Genomic DNA, 15,694 nt, shown 5'->3' on the forward strand with positions numbered 1-15,694 from the left:
AAACCTTAATTCTTTAAAATCTGTTGTAAGAAAACTAGACAATTAAAATTTCAAAATATAAAATTACATTTTAAATTTATAGAATTTAATATTTAAATTTATAAAATTATATTTACTATGCTTTCCAAACTATACCCCTTGAAGACCTTGATACACTTTGCCAGGAGTGCTTTCTTCCTTGTTTCAGAGTGACTGATTTTGAAATTAAAGAGGAAGTTATTTATATTGGCCATGTGGTAAAGAATTGCAATTATTATTTTAATAAGAACTTTTGACTAATAAAGTTTGAGGGATTTATTTGTAAGCCTTACTACTTTTATTGTAGTTTCTGTTAGAAATATATGTGGTCTCTTACAATTTTATTTTTAAAGTATCACCTTTATACAGAATATATCATGGAGCTTTACCAACAACAGTTAAATATTGTCTGGAAAAGTGTCTTTAAAGATGAAATTGAGGTCAGTATTCATAACTGTGTGACTCAGGCCATCTGAGAATTCGCTCTGATTCATTCCTTAGCCAACAGTTGTGAGATTTCCCTCTCTGCCCTCTGTGGTACACAGCTTGGGACAGACTCTTAAAAGAGAGAGAAGCAGATCAAATAGCTAGTCTGAGGTACCAAGCTGTCTGAACTGCTGAGCTCCTTCCTTATTGGAGGGATATGGCTCTGGCCTTCAGCCTGCTCTGGTGCCCTAATTTTCTGCTGATCTCCTGGCTGTTAGTTCCACTAAGGAACTTTAACATCCTCTCTTACTCTGCCTTTCACAATCCATGCCCCTTTGCTTATTGTTTGCATAAATGGCTTTTGATTCTACCAGTCTCCAGTGCCCCATGTTTTCCTTGTTCTGCCGAAATTAGTAACTAAGTGTACCCTAGAAATCCTAGGAAGCTCTGGGTAATTTTTGATGTTCTGAGGATACTGACTGTACTACACCTAGAACTTTGGCAGCATCCTGGGAGGACGAGGACCTGTAGAGTCCTGAGAGTTCAAAAATGTCCTCACCAGGCAGGTGGTTGCATTGCAACTGGGCATATCTAGGAAGTGGATTAATATATCCTCTAGGCAAACAGTCACACAAAATCTCAGGAGAATTTTTGTAGCATCATCAGATTCAGTGGTACCAGAGGACAGGCCAAGTAACAGTAGGAGGTACTTAAGTTGGCAGGTCTGGATATGGAATGTTGCCTTACATTTGTCCCCTATTCAGATGTGGAGACAGTTGTCTGTGCTGCAGAGTTCTGACTTGGTGAACACCTGGGACTGAGTCTACATGTCAGTGGTGAACAGGCAGGGTTTTCCTCCCCAGAGTTACTATTTTAATGCTCTTGAGTGCATCGCAGTTTTTATCTATATTTCCTAAATCATATTCTACAAAACAGAAATATTCTTCAAGATACTCCATGGAAAAAAAAATTTTTTTTTAAAAATAAAAAAAAAAAGATACTCCATGGAGAATAATGAATTTCATCATCCTAAAAATTAGGAAAATACTTCATATTTCATCCCCTTTTTGGAGAACCTCAATGTACTTTAGCATAATCAAGTTTCTGAGAAATCCTGCACTATGGAAACTTGTCTGATTTGTTTAGTTCACCATTTCCCAGTTTTTCCTAGCATCTTATTGATGTTTCTGTTTTACAGGACACAATTTGGGAACGTTAGCCTGCATTCACAAGCTAGTCTCAGAGTCGTGTAGTACTTGCTCCTGGATTTTGTTAGGCAATTAGGACAATTAGAGAAATAGGCTGGTCTTGTCTGATGGTTCAGGGTTGTTAATCTACAAAGCCAGGATGGAGCTTACTAGAATTATTATATGCACAGTAGCAGGTTGATCTCCTGTATGAACAAAGCCACTTCTCCTGTTGGTTTTTGTGTTCTGCTATGGCCTTCTAGATGCTGAAAATATAAGAGGGCTGACCTAAATGGTTTAAAGTGCTATATTTTTGTTTTTAAAAATCCATTATGAAATAACTTGTGGGTTTACTCCACTATTATGCACTTATTCTCCATATAACACTTTCAAATGTAATCTTAAAAATACCTTTGACTGGGACTTCCCATGTGGTGCAGTGGTTGAGAATCCACCAGCCAGTGCAGGGGACACGGGTTTGAGCCCTGCTCCAGGAAGATCCTACATGCCACGGAGCAACTGAGCCCGTGTGCCACAACTACTGAGCCTGTGCTCTACAGCCTGAGAGCCACAACTACTGAGCCTGCATGCCACAACTACTGAAGTCCACGTGCCTAGAGCCCATGCTCTGCAACTAGAGAAGCCACAGCAATAAGCCCGCGCACCGCAATGAAGAGTAGCCCCCACTCGCCACAACTAGAGAAAGCCCGCGTGCAGCAACGAAGACCCAACACAGCCAAAAATAAAATATATAAAATTAAAAAAAAATACCTTTGACTAAGACCACATGCTAGAAAAATAGACAGTAAGTGTCATCTACAATAGGACCCCTCCTTTATATATACAAACAAAACACTGTCCCACATTTGTGAATTGGCTTAGAACATGATGGCACATATGTAATATAAAATACTCTGCAGCCACTAAAATAAATGGCAATTATGAAAATTATTTAGAAATATCTTAAAGTAAGTTAAAAAAGAAAAACCCGAATATAAAATGGTAAATATGCCATAATTACAACTAGTTAAAATATCCATGCATGTAGACAAGGGTTAGAAACTTATAGGCAAAAATAAAAATAATCATCGTATTAGTGTGGTAATTGTTGCTATTTTCTTATTTTATACCATTTAAAATATTGTATCTTAACAGTCATAATAAATCAAAACTCTAGCCCATCCTCCATCTTGCTGCCTTGGAAATCTTTCCAAAACACAGATCTGAGCTGGCATGGTCAGTTTAATATCCCTCAGCAGCTTCCCAGTGCCCGGAGCTCTCTCCACCCGAAATAGTGCCAGGATGTACCCCGTCCTTGCCTTGCTCACGCTGTTACTTCTCCTGGAGTATTCACTTATGCTTCTGTCTATCTCAGTGTCCTGGCAAGTACCTAATCCATGTTAGGAATTTAGTATGTGGTCTGAATTAGTGAACAGGTGAATAAAACCACATTAGATTGAGTGTTTCTACTGTTAGTTATTTTTTTTTTTTTAGTTATTTTTTAAACCTATATATATGTTTATGATTGTAAAAGAATTGATTGAGATAATGTCTATTTCAGATGTAAAATGGAATCTGAAATAAAATCCTTACTCAATGAAGAGAACATTGGAAATGAATGTCTTTCTGACCTTATGAATTTCGGTAGGTTTTTTTTTTTTTCTTTTTTGGTTCCACATTTAAAGGGGAGCTTTGTTTTGAAGATGAAAGTGGGCCACACACTTCATGTTCTTTTAATATTGCTGTTTGCGTTTTTCTAAAGGAATCCAAAAATAATCTGCATCTAATGACCTGTTCTTGAAGAAACTTAAAATAATAATGTGTTGCTTTGATTTAATTTTGTTTCACCATAGAACAAGAGTTATCAGAACAATGGTGCACATATCTTAAAAATGTAATAAATCCTCTTCAGCAATTGAGAGCAGATCTAAAATACAGACAGCATCACATTTCACAGCATTCACACTCGCACAGTGAATCCAACTCTGTGAAAGTACTGGAAGAGGTCAGTATATTTCCTTTACTTTTTTTTTTTTTTTTTTTTTTTTTTGCGGTTCACGGGCCTCTCACTGTTGTGGCCTCTCCCGTTGCGGAGCACAGGCTCCGGACGTGCAGGCTCAGCGGCCATGGCTCACGGGCCCAGCCGCTCCGCGGCATGTGGGATCTTCCCGGACCGGGGCACGAACCCGTGTCCCCTGCATCGGCAGGCGGACTCTCAACCACTGCACCACCAGGGACGCCTTCTTTTACTTTTAATAATGTAATATTTTATTTTTATCCCAATTAGAAGAGTTAGAGATAAGAAACATGTACGCCTTATGTATATAAATAGAAGGTATAGCAAATTCTATCTACTCGGCATCTTAAACATATCCCTGAATCTGTCCAAACATGCTAATTTCTCCCCGAGAATGTTTCAATGACCTCGTAACTGGCCTACCCGCTTTCATTCTTGCCCCTCCTTCCAGGGTATTCTGAAATCCTATCATAGGGGAGAGGATCAAGTTATCCGCCTGGTAAATCCCTTCAGGGCTCCTGCCGGCCCACAATTCCTCCTGCGATAGGGGCGGGGCGGGTGCGCAGTCGTTAACTGTTATCGAAAGATCGTTAGCGCGAAACCGTTAGCGCGCGACCACGAGCGAGTGACCCTTAGCGCTGCGGTTGGAGGTCCCGCTCCGACACCAGTCAGCTTTATGGTGGTCCTCGCGGCAGAGAATGTGGTGAGAGGCGGATCGCAGCCTTCTCCCCCGGACCCTCCAGGCCCATTGGCCATGGGCCAGCGGTGAGCTGGGGGGCGCCCCGGGACAGCTGTCGTCTGCGGAGCTCCAGAGCCCCTGCCACGGCCGCTCACTGGCCGGGCCCAGGCCTTGAAGCAGCCGCAAACCTCTCCTCCATTCCCACCTCTGAGACCTAATGGCGGCAGCGGTCTCCGTCGTCGCAGTCCGTGGGTCCCGGCCCTGTTTGGGCGACCTGAGGGCAGGCTGGGCCCTGGGCGTCTTGCTCGCTCAGTGATGTCGGTTGGGCAGGGTCTGGGGACCCGGCCCTGAGGGCACTGCCCGCTGAGATCTGTCTCCTCAGCCGGGCCTGGGCACTGGCTGGAGGACCCAGACTGGGTGCTGGACCAACGTTCCTGGGTCTGGTAAGTGGCCGCGCAGGGACCCTCTCCTCTTAGCCTGGGCCTGGACCTCGGAGGGCGAAAGTTGAGCCTTGGGACCTTGCCCTTTCCTGTAGAACAGAGAATAACATTTTGTTTTGGTGGAGGTTTACAGGAACATCATGACCTGACCATGACCTGACCTCAAGAACAAAGGATCGAAAAAAAAAAAGAAAACAAAGAATCTGACACCACGAAGTTTGCAACAACTAACCACACCCCTCTCTCACCTTTCCTGTAACGGGGCTTTGCTGAAAGCTTTCGGGGAGTTTGGGTTTTTTTAAGGCACGAGCCACCTGTCGCGTGGCATGGCCCTGCGATAAACCTTTCTTTGCGCCAAACTCTGACACTTTGATATTGTTTGGCCTCGCTGTACGTCGAGCACACGGTAACACTCCCTGTACATTTCCCTATCCGCCTCCTTTAGTCTCACCTCCTACGTGACACCCTCTTTTTCCTACTAGACCTTGTCCCACCGACGCTGGCCTTCTTCCTATTCCTCACATAAGCCAGACTCCTTCCTGTCTTGAGGCCTTTGCACTGTTTCTTCTGTCCTACTCATGGCCCTTTTTGTCTTTTAGGTCTCAGCTTAAATGTCCTCTCCTCCGAGAGGCCTGTCCTGACCACCTGCATGAGAGAAGACCCAGTCACTCCCTATTACCTCAGCCAGTTTTTACCTCACTTACCTCTTCCTGATATTTTCTTACTTACTTTTTATGAGTTTAAGACTGTCTTCCCTGACTAGAGCATAAGTTCCATTATCATAGCTGCCCTAGATGTTGGCTTTTAGGTGATTTTTCTTACTTTATTTTTCAGTTATTCTGTAGTATTGTCATATTGCTTTCATAAATAATAATTAAAAATAAACATTAAAAATCCATGTCCAACTGGGGATTGGAGGCAAGGATGCAAGGAAAGGAGTGGGTGATTAAAGCAGAGGCAATCTGGAAAGCTTTCTGCTTCATCACAAACAAAATCCAAATGTGAGTGCAGAGTGGCTGTGACTGAGCCCATTTTGGGTTACATGTCTAGAAGCTCCTTTAAGGCTCCTTTGTCTGATGGGCACTGCTTGGCTATGGCATCTCTTGAACCCTCTTCCATGGGTCCTCAAAGGGACTTTCCCTTATCTAATTTGTCATCATTTAATGGCTTTTGAGAAAAATTCCTGTGACTTTAAATATAAATATTGGATAAATCAATAATTTGCATACCACTTGTTCTAAATGTCCTATAGGTTGACTTCGTGAAGAAACAATTGAAAGCCGTCTATGAAAGACTTAGGCTAGAGCAACAGAAAATAGAAAATTATCTTTCAGACTGGAGTTTGAAAGTAAGTGCGATATAGGTAGTAATTTATCAATTTGTCATTTACATTAAATAAAATAATCATACAATTTTTTTTCAGACACTTGATCATTCTTCAGAAGAAAGAAGTAACCTGCTTAGTGAAATGCCCGTGGAATTAGAAACTTTGGAATGTCCATACCCTGACTTGAAGTTTTCAATCCTTAATGAATTCTGTAACTTTACAGAGAAATATCAAAAGAAACTTCAAGATTTTGATATGCAGTTAGAAGATATATACAGGTAATAAAACTACTTGAATTATCTAGATTTTTGCCACCAAATTTTAACTTTTTTCGGGGTCACTATACTTCCTGTTTACTGTTTTCATAGATACTTTGTGACTGGAATATGACTATCAATAAATGTTTAGATTTACTGTTTGTTGAATAGAGAGGTTTTTTTTTCTCCAAAGTGATTTCCTTGAAATAATGGTTTTAAAGATTTTTATAAGGTTGAAACTTGATGAAAATATCCCTCTTATTTATCTCTTTACTACACAGGTAAGAAATAGTTTTCAAACATGAATTTTTGATAACTATGAATTTTTATTTCAAGATGTGAAGCTCTTCTTCAATGGAAATTTACAAATCAGTACTAAAAATTGATTACAATGGAAAATATACCCATGGAATTATGTTACTTGTAATCTACTGTGATTTTGCCCTATAGTGAACACAAAGTATGTTTTATAAATTTTTTTTTTAGAAATTGAAGTTTAAAAAAGTGCATTTACAATATTGTGTTATTTTCATGTATACAGCAAAGTAACTCAGTTATATATATACATATTTTTTCAGATTATCTTCCATAATAGGTTGTTACAAGATATTGAATATAGTTCTCTGTGCTATACTGTAAATCCTTGTTGCTTATCTATTTTATGTATAATAGTTTATATGAGTTAATCCCAAACTCCTAATTTTTCCCTCCCCGTCCCTCCCTTTCCCCTTTGGTAATCATAAGTTTGTATTCTATGTCTGTGAGTCTGTTTCTTGTTTGTATATAGATTCATTTGCATTATTTTTTAGATTCCACGTATAAGTGATAGTATATAATATTCGTCTTTCTCTGTCTGATTTAATTGACTTAGTATGGTATTCTCTAGGTCCCATCCTTGTTGCTGCAAATAGCAATAAGAAAATGCACTTTCGATTGTATCCTGAGAATGACAATCCTCTTCTGAATGACAACTATAATGTTAACTGACTTAAAATTCAGTGTCAGCAGGGCCATCTTCTCTAGTGTAAATTTTATATTAAAATTCATTTAATGAACAAACCCAGAAATGCCACCCTGGGTCAGAGCAATAGTCTACTTCATGTAGTTTTCTGTATATGAAGTTTCTGGGAAACGTTTTGTAGCAAAATATGCTTTTTATTATATTGACCTCAAAAATTTCCCCGAAGAATATATACCTGAAAAGAAAGGAAAACTATTGAAGGGACACATGTATAGTAAATTAGCAATAGAAGTAAAAGGCTCTTCCTTTGAAATGAAAGAAGATGAATATGACAAGTATTAGTATTTCTTATATATATATATTTTAAATTAATTTATTTTAGTTTTTGGCTGCATTGGGTCTTCGTTGCTGCATGTGGGCTTTCTCTAGTTGTGGCGGGTGGTGGCTACTCTTCGTTGCGGTGCACGGGCTTCTCATTGTGGTGGCTTCTTGTTGCGGCTCTCGGTGCATGGGCTTCATTAGTTGCAGCATGTGGGCTCAGTAGTTGTGACTCGCAGACTCTAGAGCGCAGGCTCAGTAGTTGTGACTCATGGGCTCTAGAGTGCAGGCTCAGTAGTTGTGGCTCACGGGCTGTAGAGCACAGGCTCAGTAGTTGTGGTGCACAGGCTTAGTTGCTCCATGATATGTGGGATCTTCCCGGACCAGGGATTGAACCTGTGTCCCCTGCACTGGCAGGCAGATTCTTAACCACTGCGCCACCAGGGAAGTCACTAAATGGGCTGTTTTGAATAAATAGAGGTGGTGGGCATCAGAAATCTGTGGCTGGTGGGGAGTAAGGCATGTAAATGCACTGTTCTAACTAATGCAGTGAATTATATATTCAATTGTAATATTTACTGGACTCTCATTTGCCAGTATCTGCCATTATTTTGATAAGGCCATTTCCCCTTTTGGTTCTAGTTATTAGGCCTTGTGAGAATTCACATAGATTGTATACATATATGTGTACACCTGCACAAGTGAGTGTGTGCATATTTTAAACAGGTGCCTACTGCTACAACATAAGAAGGCTGAAAGATCTAGGGGACATTTTTAAATTGTGAGAAATTTTCGTTGGGCTAAAGGCAGTGGACATCATGGTTAATCCCCAATATTTATTTTAATTCCTCCTATTTTGTAGCAGCTTGCCAGTTTGGGTTGGAATGACTCCAACCCCAGATCCAAAGGTAGACCCTGATTGGGAGTGTGCACCAGTCCATAACTTCATTCCCCCCGGTCACAACAATTAGCTCAGGGTGGTCCAAATCTAGGCAAAGCTCAGAACTTTTGTTAGCTACTTGTGAGGGGTAGTGCATTTTCTTCCCTGTGGATCTACCAGGAAAGTACATGGCTGTGGTTGCTGCTGGCAGCCATCTTGTGAATGAAGGACAACAGCACGCAAGGAGAGGAGAGGGCCCAGACAGTCATGGGGAAACTGGTCTGGTACCGTGTTTGAACTGCATGGGAAGCCAACCTCACTGCTGAATTTTCAAGGGCAATTAGTCCATATTAATGTCTTAAACCAGTTTGAGTATAAAATTCCTAATTTTATATAATAGTTGATTTGATTTCAAAATATCCATGACTCATGAAATTAATCTGTCAATTTAGTACAATTGCAATTGAAGAATTGTTCAACATTATTCCAAAATTTATTAGGAAGATTAAGCTTGTAAAATCACCCAAAGTGAAGAATAACTTCTTCAAAATGAAGAATAACTAGGGTGGGGGAATGGTAAAACTTGCACAGCCAAATATATATTTTAATATCAAAGTAAATTAGGAAGTTCATATGTCTGTAGCAGATCAATGGAACAAAATAGAAATACAGAAAACAGAAAATATCTATAATAATTTAATTTATTATAAAGGTAAAATTTTTATACTGTGAGGGATTATTTATATGACAGCACTAAATAACAGGGAATTAGAAAGTTAGGTTAGATCTCTTATTCCTTATGACTCAGTAAACTCCAGGTGCATAAAATGTGAAGAAGAAAATAATCATAAAAGAATTAGATAAAAATAAAAACAAGTATTAAATAATCTTGGAGTGGAGAAGGCCTTTTAAAAACACGTTACCTGCAGTGAAAATCATAAAGAAAAAAATTAAATAAATGCAATGACATAAACATTTAATAAAATATAACGAGATGTTTCCTCAGGCAAGTATTAAATCTTTAAAGAATCAAAGGGACTTCCAGTTCTCTGTCCAGCAAGTGAGGAGCTTAGAATTTGCCACTCTGCTTTAATGAGGAGTAGAAAGCTGAACAAACTGGAAAATCAACAACTCTTCTTAACTACCTCAGAGAAGTTAGGTCACAGGGCAAACCACTGCCCCCAGAGCTGGAGACACAGGTGATACAGAGAATCACAAATTACCTGAGAGGAAACTGGTTTAGCAGAAACCTTCAGGGGAACCAATGTTGGGGTAGGAACACCTGGACTATAATTGAGGAATTGCTTGAAGCTGAGTTGTGGACAACTTTGAGAGTTAAAAACTCTAGGGGGCCTTAGTTAAGGGGGATGTCAGCACACTTTTGTGAGTTTTGCCTCAAGAAGTTCTACCAGGTACCCACAGTGAATATCTGAGAAAAATCCCCTCATGCCTCTGACGAGGGAGGGGAAAATGAACCGTTTGGAAATACTCCAGAGCATTCTGTTCTTAACAAAGGCTGCCCTCAGGAGAAACTATTTTATTGGAGCCTAAATTGCTACAGTTTTATCAGAACCTAACCTACCTGGGGGCAGGAAAATACACAAGTCCAGCAGCGCTAGCCTTACATGTTGGGGACGGAAATACCCAACTCCAGCCATCCTGTCCCACCAAAGGGAGGGAAAACTGAGAAGGATTTGTAGAGTTCATAGTCCCCAGATTTTCGACTGTGCTGAGGGTCAGTGCCCCTAACCCTCCCCTCCCTACCCATCTTCCATGTTGTCAAAAGGTCAACTGTATACTTGAATATACAGTGATTTATTTTTAGTTATTCATTGTGGTAGCTGAAGACTGAGGAAACAATCTTAATGTCAATAGGAACTAGTTTTGTAGATTATTGTACAACCATACAATGTATTATTTTCCAGATTAAAAACAAAAAACGATGTAGGGAATTCCCTGGTGGTGCAGTGGTTAGGGCTCCACACTTTCAGTGCCGGGGGCCTGGGTTCAATCCCTGGTCAGGAAACTAAGATTGTGCAAGCCACGCAGTGTGGCCAAAAAAAAAAGTAAATACTTAGCATTCACTGATATGGAACACTTTCCAGGGGTCAGGATTAAGGTGTGATATAAGGTTAATAAGCAAGCCTTATATACAATGTACAGTACACATTGTGTAAAACAGGAAAAAGTAAAACACATACATATACATATTTGCTTTTATATGTCTGAAAAAATATGCAGAAATTGATAACATTTGTTGCCTTTGGGAATGGAAGCTAGATGCCTGGGTGGGGGGGAATGTGAGGGAGAATTTTTATTGTAACTCCCCCCTTTTATTATACCTTTAGAATTTTGAAGCCTGTGAATATACTGTCTATCCTAAAAACAAGGAATTTTTTAAGGAAAAAAATAAGGGTAAAAAACAAATGACAAATAGGAAACGTTGGCAAATATCAGGCACAAAAGATTAAAATCTCTAACATATAAAAACACTTTGCAAAATTAATTGTTGAACAGCCAGAAGAGAAAAGGGACAAAAGAGAGGAAGAAGTGACTTATCATTCATATTTTCCACAAATATTTGTTGAGCAATTACTGGCATAAAATAAACAAAAACCCCTGTACTCATGAGGTAGGTTGGAGACACACAACGAACTATAAACACCCTAGGTAAGTAAATTATCCACGGTAGTATATTAGAAGGTGATAAGTACTATGGAACAATAGTGATTAGAGGAAAAGAGAAGTTGCTGGGATTGTGGGGGAGGGGACAGACTGCAGTGTTTTTTTGATTCTTTTTGCATGTGGACCATTTTTAAAGTCCTTATTGAATTTGTTACAATACCGCTTGTAATACCGTTACAATACCGTTATATGTTTTGGTTATTTGGCCACCAGGCCTGTGAGACCTTAGCACACCGACCAGGGATGGAACCCGCCACCCCCCGCATTGGAAGGTGAAGTCTTAACCACTGGACCGCCAGGGAAGTCCCAACAGGTTGCAAATTTGAATAGAAGTTTGGGGATAGTCCTGGTTGAGGAAGCGACAGTGAAGGAAAGTCATGAAGGGGGTGAGAGGGCTAGCCATGCAGAAATATGCGGTATGAGTGTTCTAGCCAGTGTTTACTGAGGTGGGCATGTTTCTGGCAAGAGGCTTGTGTGGCAGGAATAGAGTGATAGACGGGGAGAGGAGTAGAAGGTATGGTCAAAGAAGTAAGGGTGAGGGTGGGACATTTAGAGCCTGGTAGCCATTTATAAAACTTCTGATTTTACTCTGAGTGATATGGGAAGCTACTGGAAGCAGAAGTGTGAGGAAGTGTGCTAACTAGACCTAACTTACGTTTTAGCTGAATCACTTTGGCAGTTATTGTGTTTAAGATGGAGGAAAGGAGGGCCAAGAAAAGACTGAACCCTTAGAAAGTTAATTAAACCCAGGTGGGATATAAGGGTGGCCTGCATCAGGAAGTGGAGATGGTGTGAAATAGTCAGCTTCTGGACACATTTTAAAGGTAAAGCCAACAGCATCTGCTGACAGACTTAAAATAAGGTATGTGAGAAAAAGAAAACAACAGAATAGTCCAAAATTTTGTGGTTGAGCAACTGGAAGGATGAAGTTACCATCAACTGAGTTGGGGAAGATTGTAAGCAAAGCAGAGGGGGAAATCAGGCATTCAGGTTTGGACATGTTGAATTTGATGCTATCAGATGTCCAAATACAGACTTTATGAAGGCAGTCAGTTATATGAGTTTGGAGTTCGGGAGAGAAATCTGAGCTGGAGATACATGTTTGTGAGTCACCAGCATGAAATTGGATGTGATCACCAAAAGAGTGTGAAGGGACAAAGGAGAGGATAAAAGACTAGTTCCTTGTGAAGCTGCACAACTCAGATAGGATTTGCACACAGCCAGAACTCTGACTGGGACTTGAACACTCGGCCTGAGACTTTCACTCAGCCAAAACTCGGATTGGGACATGAATCCATGGGCTGGGACTCAAACCCACGGTCTTTCAATTGAGATTGCACACCTGGTCTCAGGACTTAATGAAGCTCAGGGTCTTTATGTCTCAGTGCAGGAGGAATTCAGGGAGAAGCAAAGTGATAGGTAAGAAGTGAATTTATTTAGAGAGCTACACATTCCATAGACAGAATGCTGTCAGTCCCAGAAGGTGAGAGCAGCCCCAGAATATGGGATGGTTAGTTGTTACAGGCTGGGTAATTTCATAGGCTAGTAAGTGGGAGGATTATTCCAACTATTTTGGGGAAGGGGCAGGGATTTCCAGGAATTGGGCCACCACCCACTTTTTGGCCTTTTATGGTCAGCCTCAGAACTGTCATCGTGCCTGTGGGTGTGTCATTTAGCATATGCTAATGCATTACAATGTGTGTATAATGAGGCTCAAGGTCTACCGGGAGTCAAATCTTCCAACATCTTGGACCTAGTTGGTTCTAACCAGTTTATGTCATATCCTTAAAGGCGATGTCATTCTTTTAAAGGTTGTGCCCTGCCCCCTTTCCTCCTGTTTCACTTGGGTCTGCTGGCATTACATTGTCAGCAAGAAGGGTAACCAACAAAGGACACTGAGGGAAGGTCTGTGAGATACAAAGAAATGCAAGAGTGTGCTGTCCCAGAAGGTAAGGGAAGAGGGAGTGGGCAGCACCGTGAGGAGGAGGGGCGATCCACTGAGTAAATGTTGCTAGGTCAAATAAAATAGGACTGATGGTTGACTGCTGGCTCCACATGGAGGTCTTTGGTGACCATTTTCACTGAAGAAGTGGGAACAGATGTACAACTGGGTTGAGTTCAAGTGAATGAGAGGAAACAATTGAAGGCAATGAGCATAGATAACTCTTTTGCGAAGTTATCTTACAAAGGAGAGCTAGAAAGTAAGGTCAGACTTTTATGTTGTGGTTTTGTCTTTTGTTTTGCTTAAAATGGGACAAATATTAGTATGTTTGATGCCAATGAGAATAATCCAGTAACAAGATTTAGTGCATAAGTGGAGGAATAAGCATGAATGTTTCATCTACTACAGTAACGGGTGGGGATGCAAGATTCTATGGTCAGATGCTGGGAGGTGAATTGATATCCTCATGGCAGTCCATGGAACTCTGGATGGTAATTCTAAATACAAATGACAGAGAAATTTTTGAAAACCTCCTACTCATCAAAGCAATGAAAAATGTTAAAATACTCAGATTTTTACCTATAAAATGGTAAAACACAAAAGAAGTTTTTAAGAATCTTTCTTATTTATTTATTTATTTATTTTTGGCTGTGTTGGGTCTTCATTGCTGTGCGTGGGCTTTCTCTACTTGTGGTGAGCGGGGGTGCGTGGGCTTCTCATTGTCATGGCTTCTCTTGTTGTGGAGCATGGGCTCTAGGCGCACAGGCTTCAGTAGTTGTGGCACATGGGCTCAGTAGTTGTGGCTTGCGGGCTCTAGAATGCAGGCTCAGTAGTTGCGGCGCATGGGCTTAGTTGCTCCGCAGCATGTGGGATTTTCCCGGGCCAGGGCTCGAACCCGTGTCCCTTGCATTGGCAGGCAGATTCTTAACCACTGTGCCACCAGGGAAGCCCAAAACAAAAGAAATTTATGCAAGTTTAAAAATATGGAAGAAATGGGCATTTTTATACAGGACTAGTGAATAAACACTTTTGGAAGACAATCTGTCAATAGGTCATCAAATATCTTTATAAGTGTAAATTCTCTTTGTCTCTTTAGAAATAATCTTAAAGGAAATAATCATAGAAGTGAAATAAATAGTTGGCTTCAGGGTGTTCAATATTGTTTTTCTTTCTTAAGTGATAGCAAAATCTTCAAAATGATGAAATAGCCAACAAATAGCTTCATCAATTATGATATATCCACACAATGGAATACCACAGTCATTAAGAATTATATTAAAGAATTTTAATGGCACAGGTAGTTGCAATAATTTGCTGTGCAATTAAAAATCAGGCCACAAAATAGCTTGCATAACATGGGTTCTCTTTTTTTTTTTTCCCTTTCCCTCTGAAAGTGTTACATCCATTTAGCCACAGAAAAAAAAGACTGAGCGGTTATCCACCCAAATAAACAATAACAATAGCTGTCCCCAGGTAGTAACATTATAAATAATTTTGGCATACATACTGTTTCTATCTTATAAAGCAAAAATACAGATTTTTAAAAATCTAAGATAAAGAGGGAAGATGGAACCATTGATATTTATTGAGTGCCTATTACATGACATGACAAGTACATGTAATTTTAATCCTCAATACACCCCATTTCAAAAGCTCTATTTCACAGATTTGTTTTACAGCTGCAGCTGTAGATGAGCAATTTTCCCAAAATTTCTGAACTAGTAGATAGCTGAGCAGGAATGAGTTTCTTCTGCTCATCTGAATAGAAAGCTTCTCCCTCACACCACACTACTTCAAGCATGTATATGCACCAGGATGTTGGTAAATTGGGTTGACTACTAGAGCAGTGCTATTTAATAGAAGTAGGATGTGAGCCACATTCATAATTTAAAATTTTTATGTAGCCATATTAAAATATTTTAAAAGAAACAATGTATTATGGTAGTATATTTTAACTTAATAGTGCCAAGATATAATTTCAATGTAAATCAGCATTTAATTATTAATGAGATACATTACATTTTTTTTTTCATACAAAGTCTTTGAAATCTGGTTTGCACTTCACACCACAGCACACCTGAATTGGGACTAGCCACATTTCAAGTGCCGAATAGACACTTGTGTCTAGTAGCTTCTATCTTGGACAACAGACCTTTAAAGGATATTGTCTTTTACTAACACATTTTTTTAAGAATTGGCTGCAATCGAACCTATTTATTTATTCAGTATGTTTGTGAAGCTATTTAGATTCTATTTGGGCTGTATTTCATTAGTAACATGAAGACAGTTTAATTGCTTGTTTTAGACTCAGATGAGATTGTGGCTTTAATTTTCTAACATTTGGATGAGTTAATCATATGGATGAGACATAATTGATGCTCCATTCAGCTATGTCAGATCTGAAGCCAATATGTGGCAAAAGCTATAGAATGATAACAAGTAATTTCTGCTTTATTGTTTGATAGGTTATTAAACTTTATAGTGTTGATTCATAATCATTATTCTAATTATAATTATATAATTATTCTAATAATAATTATGAGATCTAAATCTTGAA

The 15,694-nt window shown here is 39.6% G+C and overlaps 1 protein-coding gene across 5 annotated transcripts in view; it reads left to right on the forward strand.

Moving 5' to 3' along the window:
* CCDC148 (coiled-coil domain containing 148) overlaps positions 1-15,694 on the forward strand; it is a 266,526-nt gene that overhangs the window by 108,060 nt on the left and 142,772 nt on the right. For 4 of the 5 annotated variants that reach the window (XM_027130903.1, XM_027130913.1, XM_027130922.1 and 1 more), the window contains 4 exons: positions 3,193-3,275; positions 3,485-3,636; positions 6,020-6,115; positions 6,191-6,372. In XM_027130903.1, coding sequence (XP_026986704.1) covers positions 3,193-3,275; positions 3,485-3,636; positions 6,020-6,115; positions 6,191-6,372 — 513 coding nt within the window. The remainder of the gene's footprint in view (positions 1-3,192; positions 3,276-3,484; positions 3,637-6,019; positions 6,116-6,190; positions 6,373-15,694) is intronic. The other variant, XM_027130940.1, reaches the window with a different exon arrangement.

This window comes from Aethalodelphis obliquidens, unplaced genomic scaffold (genome assembly GCF_003676395.1).
Source record: "Aethalodelphis obliquidens isolate GAN/ISIS:26980383/991018 unplaced genomic scaffold, ASM367639v1 scaffold2, whole genome shotgun sequence".
Taxonomy (NCBI): Eukaryota; Metazoa; Chordata; class Mammalia; order Artiodactyla; family Delphinidae; genus Aethalodelphis; species Aethalodelphis obliquidens.